Source organism: Zophobas morio, unplaced genomic scaffold (assembly GCF_036711695.1).
Source record: "Zophobas morio isolate AGI-343-1 ecotype UQ-CSIRO unplaced genomic scaffold, CSIRO_AGI_Zmor_V1 ptg000033l, whole genome shotgun sequence".
Taxonomy (NCBI): Eukaryota; Metazoa; Arthropoda; class Insecta; order Coleoptera; family Tenebrionidae; genus Zophobas; species Zophobas morio.
Window position 1 is genome coordinate 537195 of NW_026972138.1, and position 12436 is coordinate 549630.

General features: G+C 32.3%; 2 protein-coding genes across 3 annotated transcripts in view; one reads left to right on the plus strand and one right to left on the minus strand.

Moving 5' to 3' along the window:
• The window catches only part of LOC135139786 (LHFPL tetraspan subfamily member 6 protein-like), a 198865-nt gene that overhangs the window by 20152 nt on the left and 166277 nt on the right, over positions 1-12436 (plus strand). The window lies entirely within an intron of this gene.
• Positions 4489-5294, minus strand: LOC135139791 (max-like protein X). The gene is made up of 4 exons (XM_064070128.1): positions 5218-5294; positions 5005-5166; positions 4726-4946; positions 4489-4678 (listed from the first exon to the last, which is right to left on the minus strand). Exons 1-4 carry the CDS (start codon positions 5273-5275, stop codon positions 4490-4492), a joined length of 630 nt encoding a protein of 209 aa, XP_063926198.1. The 5' UTR covers positions 5276-5294; the 3' UTR covers position 4489.

Here is a 12436-nt window from a genome sequence, read left to right on the forward strand (position 1 = left end):
GTAATACGGGTTACTTTATTACCCCATTTGATGGCTCCGATCTGGCTCGGTGCAACCGTTCCATTGAATATTTCCTCAACGATTCGTATAAATTATGGCCATTATCTGCGTGAGAATGTGCGTGATATCCTACATTGTGCGTGAACGTCTACAGCAAAATAAATAAACTGGAGTGGTTGGGAACATCTGCTTTTGCGATCTCTGACTGCGGCTTAATTATATTTAGGCTTTTGGAGCTTGCGCGCTCACGCATTATCAAATTGTTGCTTTTTCAGCGACCGCTTGTCTTCCCACACGCACTAATTATTAATTATTAACATGAAATCTACAGGTGTGGTCGACGTTGTTGATTTGGTAAAGGCCGGTGGAGCTCGTTCATGAAATTATTTTCATTTATAAAAAAAAACTCAACACGGATTCATAAACCACAAATATAGGACTTACAATACATCTTAGCTTACGCTCGGGAAGTAGAAAATTAGCTTAATTAGAATAACCCACCATAATCCACCAAGCTTTCGAACATTGTATTAGCCGTATCGACCTGCCAATTTTCATTTTGTTAAAAATGCATCCACGTAGTGTTTTTCTTTTAAAATGGTTACTTTCGCGATACGAACGAATCACAAACAAGCAATAACAGTGAACAAAGAGATTCGTTTCGGAATTTGTGTATTCTGCTTGACACATTTCGCTCGGGGCTAAAAATTTTACTCGAAACATAAAAATGCAAATTGACGGCAGATACACTCTAAAATATTATACGTTTCGCAGATTTGCGCTGCGACGGAGCAATTATTGAGGTTACAAGAGTGCATATGCAAATTGCACGGTTATTGCCGGCTTGTGCAGCGCAGGCACTCACTCTCTCAAAGGCACTGGCAATTGTATTCGAGAGCTTTGATTCCTTTTCTTGCTAATGTAATCAAACCAACATTACGGGCCTTTGTAGGCGGAGCGTGCAGAGAAACAAACCGCCGAAACCATTTATTTGGGTATGGCTGCGGATTATCGGATTGAATAGATTTCTTCGAACAATACGACTAATTTGTGGCGGATACAGTGCAGGAGTGCTTACGGAGAGAAGAGAAACAAAACATATTTGGACCCGGGAAGCGGAATCTGAAAATACGGAAGAGGCTTTTTCGTCGAATTGTATAAGCGCAATAAACGGTATAAATGCCGGAATCACGGGAAACTCGCCCCTAGTTCCGTATTGTCAAAGTGTTTTACGATGACATCACCGGTTGGAAGAGTGGGGGAATAGGACGAGCATTTGCACTGGACACTATATCTTATTATGCTGCGTGTACTATAATTTTCACAAAAACTGTGTAACATTATTTTTGATGATGCAAACCTCGGCACGTAGTTGCCAGAAGTGGTGAAAAGCGGTAATAATTGCCAAATGCAAACAAGCCCATGTTAATCATCAATATTGATTGTTAAAACAAACACTGTAAAATTTAAAACCAATAGACCGTACATAACAACAACAGTGAAACGTGAGCACAATAAAAATGCAAGCGTGAAAATTTAACGAATCAACTCAGTTGTAAAAACACGCAATATATGTGTCTACTATTATGGAAAATAACACGACTCTTGCAATTTTTTCCTGTATAAAAAGATATATGTTTTTTTATTGAATGTCTTTTCAAATGTGCAGAATCCATGGATGTTTGACGGGGACTGATAATAATGAATTTATAATCCACCTAGAATTCGCTCTATCAGCTTTTTTTTAACGATTTTTTCTAGATTTGCTACAAGCTGCAACAAAACAATTATATATGAACTAGTACTTTTTTTATAAGAAAAAGCCGAGTATTGCTCCTTTTTCAATATTTGGATTTCTCAATTTTTCAGTTGTTCGATTTTTTTATTTTTCAATTTTTCGAATTTTTTAATGTAAGATTTTCCAATTTTTGCTGTTCGACGTGTCGGTTTTAGATTATAGATTATAGTTTTTCAGTTCTTAGGTTTTTGAAATATTTGAAATATTCAATTTTCCGATTTCTCGATTTTTCGATTTCCCGATTTCTTGACATCTCGGTTTTTCCATTTTTAGTATTTTTCGACAGTTCAGTTTCGATTTTTTAATATTTTTGTTTCCATTTCTCGATTTCTCGTTTTCTTGACTTTTCAGTTTTTCCATTTTCCAATCTTTCGATTTTTCGATTTTTTTAAATTTAAAATTTTTCAATTTTTAATTTTTCATTCGGGTTATTTCGAGTTCTCGGTCTTTTCATGTTTCGATTTCTCGCTTTATCGATTTTTAGGTTTTTGGATTTTCCAATTTTTCAATCGATTTATTTTTCAATTTTTCTCGTTTTGATTTTTGGATTTTTCGGTTTTTTAATTTTTCGATTTTTCAGTTTTTTTCCCATATGATTAGATATAAGATTTTTAATTGAATGCCACTTGAAATATGCAGAAAAATGAATATATGCACATGTAGTCCACCTAGAATATACTCTATCAGCAATTTCTTATAATTTTTGACGAACTCTTCTAAATTTGCTACAAGCCGTGACAAAATTAATGTGACAATTTATGAAAAATTATCAATGAGCTATTTAGTAGATTTTTTTGTATGAGAAAAAGCCGAATATTACTCCTTTTTTCCAAAATTTTTGATTTCTCTAATTTTCAGTTCATCGATTTTTCAATTTTTCCAATTTTTTTATTTAAGATTTATCAATTTTTTGCTGTTTCGATTTCTCGATCATTGGCTTTTTCGATGACTCGGTTTTAGATTATTTAGTTTTTCAATTTTTCGATTTTTAAAATATTTTGATTTTTCGAATTTTGAATTTTTACATATTTTGTAGTTTCGATTTCTTGATTTTTCAGTTTTTCAATTTTTGGATATCTCGATTTATGAAGGTTTTGATGTTTCGATATTTTTCGATTTTTCCATTTTAAAGTTTTTCGACATTTTGGTTTCGATTTTTAGTTTTTTTGTTTCAATTTTTGGATTTTTCATTTTGCAGTTTTTGGATTTTCAATTTTTCAATTTCTCGATTTATTGACATTTCGATTTTTCGGTTGTTCAATTTCCCGATTTTTCAATTTTTCGATCTATCGAGTTTTTTTTAGTTTAAAAGTGTTAAATTTTCAATTTTCCGTTAGGGATATTTCGATTTATCGATATTTTAATGTTTCGATTTCTCGATGTTTCAATTTTTCAATTATTGGATTTTCCGATTTTTCGGTTTTTGGATTTTTCGGTTTTTCGATTTTTAGTTTTTTCGAACTTTTCATGTTTTGATTTCTCGATGTTTCAGTTTTTCAATTATTCGTTTTTTCGATTTTTCGGCTTTTCGATTTTTAGATTTTCCAATTTTTTGATGTTTCGAAATTAATTACTGGACATTTCAGTTTTCATATTTTTCAGTCTATTTTTCAATTTTTCGATTCTTTAATTTCGATTTTATAAATTTTAGATTTTCCGATTCTCGATTTTTTGATTTTTTGGGTTTTTCGATTTCTTAAATTTTATATTTTTCGATTTTTAATTTTTTTTATGTTTCAATTAATCGATTTCTCGTTTTCTTGATTTAGCAGTTTTTCAATTTTTCGATGTACCGATTTATCGATATTTCGATGTTCCGATTTTTCGATTGTTCAATTTCCCAATTTTTCAATTTTTCGATTTTTTGATTTCTCGATCTTTTCATGTTTTGATTTCTCGATGTTTCAGTTTTTCAATTAGGTATTCGTTTTTTTCGATTTTTCGGCTTTTGGATTTTTAGATTTTCTTATTTTTCAATGTTTCGAAATTAATTTTTGGACATTTCAGTTTTCGTATTTTTCAGTTTTTCGATTCTTCAATTTCGATTTTATAAATTTTAGGTTTTCCGATTTCTCGTTTTTTTGATTTTTCGGCTTTTCAGTTTTTCAATTCCTTAAATTTAAATTTTTCGATTTTTCAATTTTACTCAAGATTTTTTGATGTTTCAATTTTCAGTTTTTCCAGTTTTCGAATTTCCGATTGCTCGAAATCGCGGTTTTTCATTTTGAAAATTTTTCGACTTTTTAATTTCGATTTTATAAATTGTGGATTTTCCAATTTCTCGATTTTCCGCTTTTTCAATTTTTCAGTTTTTCTATCAAATTAAATATTTTTCGATTTTTTCAGTTTTGGGAATTTTTCAATTTTTCGAAATTTTAATTTTTCCTTTTTTTAAATCTTAGATTTTTCGATGTTTTTACGTTTCGACTGCTCGATCGACCTTTCGGATTTCAGTTTTTGGATTTTTCAATTTTTCAACTTTTTTTGGCGATTTCTCGATTTATAGACACCCCGATGTTTCAGTATTAATAAAAATTAGGAGTATTATGATTGTTCAAAGCGGGATTTGTAGGATTGAACTGCAGGGGCGTGTGAATTTCTGTCGAAATTACTTTGGACCAATTTTTTTGGAATTGTGTAGGTAGGGAAAATTTTCACAAACAAAGAAATTTGTATATGTTCACTGGTACTTTATTTTTTAGGCGGTTGAGTTCTTATGTAGGTGTTATGTCTTCGCAGTACTTGAACTAACGTTTCCTTCAGGGTTTGAGGCTTGCAATATTCCTCCAGCCAGCCGAACACTCCAGCCGACAATTCCGAAAAGTTGCTCACAGAAATGTTACTGAACGTGAAAAATAGGTGCTCCATAATGGCTTGCAGCTAAAACATGTAACTCACGCTTTGTTTCTCACCTACAAAAAAAATACCACAGAAAATTTAACTTCGTCGGAAATTCTAGTTTCCGTGTGTCCAGGCTGGGTCTGCTGAGCTTTGACTATTTGCTCGTAATTAGTTTGCATAATTCTCAACGCCACGACCTCCCTCCTCAAAGCATTCCTTTCCTCCTCCTGCTTCTTCTTCTGAAGTTCCAAATACTGAATGTAGTCTATGGACTTCTGCAGGACGTTCGCCTTGCATAGTTTATAACCTTGTCGGAGAAAGGTAAATAGCACTAGATAAAAAAGAAGTAGAAGGAAGGAAAATACCAGAAACGTCGGTTTGTTTGCAAGCTGGCACCAACTCCTGCAATGTATCAAAACCCTTCTTAATCGCGTCTCTCCTTTTTTGCTCCGCCTGAGTGTGGGCTTCGCGGCGTCGCTCTTTGTAACTCATTGATGAAGGTTTGCTTTCGGTTTCGTCTTCGTCATCTGCGAAGCGTCAGTGGCTAAGTGTGGCTTGAAAAAATTTACCTGAATTACGGGATGAAAAGTTTCCCGGGTCGATAGGGCATCTCGTAAACGAGTGATCTCGCGACATTTTCCAACGCACTTGAAGAACTGGGAATTTTTGTGGCGAAATTACAAAAAGTGGCTACTATCTAATCAAATCATCCGCATATCTAAACGTGTGGTTTCACTTAGAGACGTGTATTTTTGACAACTAGTAATGTCACGAGGATTATTTTTATCCAGCCATATGCTTCCCAGTTTGTTAATCAGTAAACAGGCTGTAAAATTAATAATTTAGATGCAGCAATGATTGATTTCTATCATTTTCACGATCTTAAATGTGATAGTAGTTCCAAACCTGAATAATTTCATCGACTTACTGGCAATAATTTTCGCATAATCTGAATTTCTTGCTTTGGTACTTGTTTCCCGATTCACCACTCGACACGAAATGTTTTTTATGGATTCCATTTTCTGATGTGATGTGAAAACGCACTTTCTTGTTTTAAATTTAAAGACGGTGTAATCAGTCGCGTTATTTCTTCCGCGTTCTTCTTAATACTGGGACCTGAAACATGGTCATTACCCCACACCCCTACCAAGAATTTGCGTTGGATGACCTACTTTAAGATTTCCAAGAAATCAGTCGACTGATCTCTTCCTCGAGACATAGGTGGCCGGTTTTTTCGGTTCGGTGTGGTGTCTGGTGTGTGGACCGTAATTTCGTTTTCGTTTGAGTGAGGATTTGTATCAATCGCGATTAAAGATTTGCAAGATATGTTAAACGTGCAAAGAACAAGGTACGACGTAAATTTTAGTATAAATAGTAAATGTTTCATATAAATTTACTAACAGATTTTTGGAAAAAAATATTAAAATTGTATAACAAAATTTTATAATTTAACTTTGGAATTGCAAAATTGAATCCTTTGAATATTGCAAATGTTTTAAGGTTATAGGAAGTACGGTAAACCCTCAAGAAACTTTTATCCGTTCAGGCCCCCACTCCGCAAGAATTGATATCATTCTATAATTTTGTCGACTAAATGTTATTTTAAATGTTGGAAAGTAACACAGTTCTGAACTTGTGGTTAGACATAATTTTTCGAATTTTAGATTTTTCAGTTTTTCGATACTGTTTTTTCAGTTTGTTGGTTCTTCAGTTTCTGGATTTGGTTTTAGTTTTTGACTTTTAAATATTTAGATTTTTTGATTTTCCATTGCTCGATTCCTCGACTTTTCGATATTTCGAGTTCTGGAAGTCTCGATTTCTGGATCGTTCAATTTTTTGATTTATGCGTATTTCAGTTTCCAACCTTTTCAAAATGTATTTCGAATTTTCAATTTTTCGAATTTTTATTACGATTTTTCGATTTTTTTGCTTTTTGGATTTTTGAATTTTTCTTTATTTTTAAATTGTAAGTTTTTAGATTTTTCGGTTTTTCAATTTTTCGATATTGTAGTTCTTCGATTTATCAATTTTTCGGATTTTTAAATGTTGGACTTTTCGACTTTTCGTTTTTTGATTTTTCAGTTTTTTGATTTGTACATTTTTCGATTTTTCAAATTTTCTGTTTTGCAATTGTTTTGACTTCTCTATTTTTAAGTTTTTAATATTCAGTTTTTCGTTTCGTTTTTCAATTTCTTTATTGTTTACGTTTTAGATTTTTCCATTTTTCGATTTTTGAAAAGTTTGCAATTTCCCAATATCACAATTTTTCGATTTTTCTATCTTTGGATTTTTCGTCTTCTCGTTTTAGATTTTTCGGTTTTACAATTTTTCGATTTTTTAGTTTTTCTTTTTCTCGATTGTTCAGTTTCCGAATTTTTCAATTTTTCAATTTTTCTATTTTTCCATTAATTTATTAATTTGTTTGAGTTTAAAATTTTTCAGTTTTTCAAGTACCTATTAATTTTTCGATTTTGTGCCATTTCGATTTCTCGATCTTTCAGTTTTTCGATTTCTTGATATCTCCATTTTAACTTTTTCGACTTTTCAATTTTTCGATTTTTATAAATTTTAGATTGGCTTTTTCGATTTTTCGATTTTTGATGTTTCAATTTCTCGATTTCTTGATTTTAGATGTTTCAGTTTTTCAATTTTCGATTTTTTAGTTTTTCGATATTGTCAATTTTTCTATTTTTCCATTGTTTAATTTCCCGATTTTTCGGTTTCTCAATTTGTTTACATTTTAAAGTTGAAAATTTTTCAAGTTTTCGGTTTTATGCCATTTCGATTGCCCCATTTTTCGTATTTTCGACTTCTTGACATTTCGATTTTCAATTTTTCGCGGTTTTGATTTTTCGACTTTTCGATTTCTGGATTTGGTTTTAGTTTTTGACTTTTAGATTTTTTGATTTTTTGATCTTTCCATTATTCGATTTCTCGACTTTTCCATATTTCGAGTTCTGAACGTCTCGGATTTCATTGGATTTTTCGATTTATCGATTTATCAGTTTTTCTATGCCTATTTCAGTTTTCGAACTTTTCAATATATATTTCGATTGTTTAATTTTTAGATTTTTTGATTTTTTACTCTTCGGTTTTTGAATTTTTCCATTTAAAAAAAAATAAATTTTTAGATTTTTCGGTTTCTCAATTTTTTGATCTTTTAGTTCTTCGATTTTTCAGTTTTTTTATTTTTCGATTATTCAATTTCCCGATTTTTGGATTTTTCAATTTATCAATTTTTCGATTTATTAATTTGTTTCAATTTTTAAATTTTCAATTTTTTAAGTTTTAATTTTTCAGTTTTATGCCATTTCGATTCCTCGATTTTTCCGGTTTTAAAATTCATCATTTTTCGATTTTGGGATTTTTCAATTTTCCGAATTTTTAAATGTTGGAATTTCTATTTCTCGATCTCGTTTCTTTGATTTTTCAGTTTTTAGATTTTTAAAATTTGTACATTTTCTTTTTTGTCTGTTCTACAATTCTTTGATGTTTTGACTTCTGTATTTCCAAATTTTTTAATATTCGAATTTTTCAGTTTTTCGTTTCAATTTCTCAATTTCTTGATTTCCCGATCGTTTACTTTTGATTTTTGAAAAGTTTTTGATTTCTCAATATCACAATTTTTCGATGTCTCGATTTTTGGATCTTTGAATTTTTCGACTTCTCGTTTTGGATTTTTCGATTTTTCAATTTTTCGATTCTTTAGTTTTTCGATTTTTCAGTTTTTTTTTGGACAGTTTTTCAAGTAGACCTATTAATTTTTCGATTTTATGCCATTTCGAATTCTCGATTTTTCAGTTTTTCAATTTCTGGATTTATCATTTCAATTTTTTGATTTCTTGATTTCTCGGTTTTTACTTTTTGGATTTTTCAATTTTTAAAAATTTTAGATTATTGGATGTTTCAATTTTGCGATTTTTGATGTTTCAATTTCTCAAGAGATATTTTTTCGATTTTATGCCATTTCGATTGCTCTGTTTTTCGGGTTTTCGACTTCTCCACATTTCGAATTCCCAATTTTCCCTAATTTAGTTTTGGAGTTTTTCAATGTGAACATTTTGATTTCTCGATTTTTCGTTTTTTTGATTTTTCAGTTTTCGATTTTTAAAATTTGTAAATTTTTCGATTTTTGCGATACTTTGGTGTTTTGACTTCCCTATTTCTTAAATTTTTTAATATCTCAAGTTTTAATTTTCCGTTTCGATATTTGGATTTCTTGGTTTCTCGATTATTTACTTTTTCGATTTTTCAGTTTTATTTTCCGGTTTGTCGATTATTCAACTTTTCGATTTATCAATTTTTGTTAATTTAAAAGTTTTCAATTTTTCAAGTTTTGATTTTTCGATTTTTCGATTTTCCAATTCTTGGATGTTTCGATTTTTCAGTTTTTCAAATTCCCAATTTGTCGAAATTTCGGTTTTGTCATTTTTCAATTTCTTGATTTTTCAGTTTTTCTGTTTCTCTATTTTACGACTTTTTTTATGTTTATATTGGTAAGTTGGGAAGTCCAATTCATTATTCGATTTTTCAAATTTTTTCGATTTGGATATTTATGTCATTGGTTTTTACTTTATAGAGATTATCAGAAAATAAATGGGCTGCACTCCAGGGGCGAGGGAAGTTCCGTCGAAATAACCTTCGACCAATTTTTTAATAGTAATGTAACTACGTAATTTATCACTGTCTTTCGAGAAAGTTGGAATATTCCAACTTCCTCGCTGTCTTTTGTGAATCTGTTCACATTAGAAAATATTTTCTTTGCAATTATACATCCCGTCTTCGTATCGTCTAGGAGAATCATTTATTCAATCCCAGAGCTTCAGAAACTTTCATTTAAATCATCTCATTAATGTAAATTATTCTTCAAATTCCATTTTTAGCCTCGATTTGCCCTTCACGCTTTGACCTTTGAACTTAACAATGCTGCCTTTAATGTTGTAACTTTAAAAACAATTTTTTGTGTTCTAAATAAACATATCTATTAATTTTCAAATAAAATAGGTACACTCAGAAATGTGGGCGGCAAATTCAACAAACCATTACGATGTAAGGAACATTTTCAAGAGAAAGGACGTTTTGTGTAAATAACTTTAATAAGGAACAGACTATCGATTCGACGGTAAAAACCAAAAATCGTTTTTTTGTGGGTAATTTAATTATCGTCCAGTTTAATTAATTAAGGTATTTCGAAAACCTGCATCGAGTTGTACGCCTCGAGCAAAACGCCGGCTTTTGTGCTTTTCATGATGCCCATTGTTGCCACCATTAAAAAACAAATTATTTTAAAATAATCCCCCGAAAACACGCGCTATTTTAGTGGCGTCCTTTCAAAAGCGAAATACGTTTGCACTCTAGCCACAATGTTCTGTACGCTTTTATCCGGGGAATAGGTTTTACCCATTTCGGCACATTTTATTCAGCAAAGCGCTTTTATTTTGCACGAAGCCATATACCTTCCTCCTAATATATTTATAATGTTGGCGCAGCGCCACTTCAACAGGTCTTGCGTATTTATTTTTCATTGCTCAAGTTATTAAACGTCGCTCATTCCCAATAAGCATAAAACGACCGTTTCTTATCGACCTCTGGAGATTTATGGCGCGATAAATCCGCAATTACTGATAACATCGTTAAGCAGGTTACGGCCGCTGTCGTTTAAATTCTGGCTAAATTATTGTCTGCGCCGAGGTCGGCCTATTCGTAATTTAAGACCGCGTAATTATTGTTTAATAAAACGGGGATCTGGTTATGTGCTTTTTGAATGGGAGAAGCTCGTCTGAATTTTTTCCATTTTCGCCGTAAAATTAATTTTAATTAAAAAATAATTGCTTCGCTAAAGGCTGTGTGAAGTTGTGCGGTGCAAATTGGGAGTCCAGGAAATAAGCTAGGAATATTAAATACCGGCGGACGACTAACAAACTTCGATAGACAATTAGGATGCTTTACGAGCACGTGCGCTGACTAAAGTTCGAAAAATCGCGAAAGTAGGCAAATCAGGGGAAGAGGAAAAGGACTTTAATCGGATTCGCGGCGGGATCTGGGACAAACTTTCGGGAACAAATGCTTCGAGGGGTGCAGCTGCGACACCACCACCTATTTTGGTTTTTTATAATAAGGACGTGAGACATGGTTCTGTTGGTTTTGGAAATTTCGAAACACCACTAATTTGTGCACTCTCTAGATCCTAGATCTCCTCCTGACTCCTCAGGATTTCCGCCCGAATTTTCATGTATCAATTTTTACAAAAAAATTCCAAATAAAACCTCGCAACATAATTGTGATTGTGGTTTTATTTCCATTTCGATGTTGGACATCGCCGTAAACACTTTTTTACCTGTTACATTGACCCCCCGCCCCCCCGCCCTGTGAATCACGAACACGAAAACACACATTACTCTTCATTTTATGTCGGTCGACTTTATTGCCGGCTTTCTGCCGGACTTGAAACGTACATCGTGTCAATAATTGATCGGCGTGCCTTTTGGACTTGTTTTAGTGTGGCGCCACTGCGATGACTTTTTATCTTTCAGCTTACTTTCATAACTTGTCATATACCTTCGGCATTGATATTTCTTTCGTTCGAGGCGAGTCTCCGAGACTTCGCGCCGATGTTAAATTGCTACGATAACTGTCAGGCCAATTTTTCTCCCGATATACCTTTTTCTAATCCACTTCGTTGATGAAGATCAACAATATTGCAGGTGTTGGGAGCGGAGCGCGTCAAGTGTCAAGTGTCTTGTTCAGCAGATATGTTGCTCCATCATTTACACGCGAGGCGCCAGATCGCGTTCCGCTGAATTACTCTCCGTTTTGTCGTGTCATTAATAATAGAATTCTTAGGAAATGTTCGAGTCACGTGAGATGGGTACTCTTATTAAATCTATTAAGCAGGCTGCGAGGGAGGCGGAAACGTGGCCTAGGGGAGGAGCGCGTAATGTGGAACAAGAGACGAATTATTCGCATAGAACCCCTATTGTTTTCAAAAAGTTATGTAACTAGATTCGGCTAGATTCTAGTGAACGAGGACATCAACTTGACAAAATTTCCACAAATGTAGGAATATCGCATTTTGTAAACTTTAAATAACATTTACTATGAAATGTTTTGAGGTGACGTCATCAAATTGGTAGTGGGGATCACGCGGAAATTCTTTCAAACTACTTCAAAAACAAAACAAAAAAAGTCCCCAAGGTTCTTCCAAACTACTTCAAAAACAAAACAAAAGGGGTCCCCGAGATTCTTCCAATCTACTTCAAAAACAAAACGCGAAAGGTTTCCGAGATTTTTTCAAACCACTTCAAAACCTAGACATAAGTGGTCCCCGAGATTCTTTCAAACTTCTTCAAAATCAAAATTTTGTTTTAGAAAAAATCTGAAAGAATGTTTTTGAGGCCTTGGTGTTTATTTTTGGAAGAATTTTAAAGAATTCTAGAGCTCTTGGTGTTTTATTTTTAAATGAATTTTTAAGAAACTTTGTTAGTTTTGGTGTTCTTATTTTAGAAAAAATCTTGAAAGTTCTTGGTGTTTATATAAATTTATATTTAAGATTTTTGGAAATTCTGCCTTTTTATTTTTGAAAGAATTTTTGAATCTCTGCTATTTTATTTTAAAATGAATTTAGGAGAATTTTGTTTCTGTTTAGGAAAAAAAAGAAAAAATCCACACAACTTTGTGTTTTGTTTTTGAAAATCGAGGGACCCCTGGTTTATATTTTTGCAAAAATTTTAGAAAACCTGGTGTTTTATTTTTAATTTGTGAGAATTTCGAGGATCCTGGTGTTTTCGTTTAAAAAAT

What these genes read in the sequence shown, in the direction of transcription:
- LOC135139791 (XM_064070128.1), bottom strand. Translation starts at nt 5,275, where the DNA reads ATGTCGCGAGATCACTCGTTTACGAGATGCCCTATCGACCCGGGAAAC. An exon ending in CAAACAAACCGACGTTTCTG is followed by an intron (nt 4,947 to 5,004) that starts GTATTTTCCTTC and finishes TTCTCCGACAAG; the next exon opens with GTTATAAACTATGCAAGGCG. An exon ending in ACGAAGTTAAATTTTCTGTG is followed by an intron (nt 4,679 to 4,725) that starts GTATTTTTTTTG and finishes TACATGTTTTAG; the next exon opens with CTGCAAGCCATTATGGAGCA.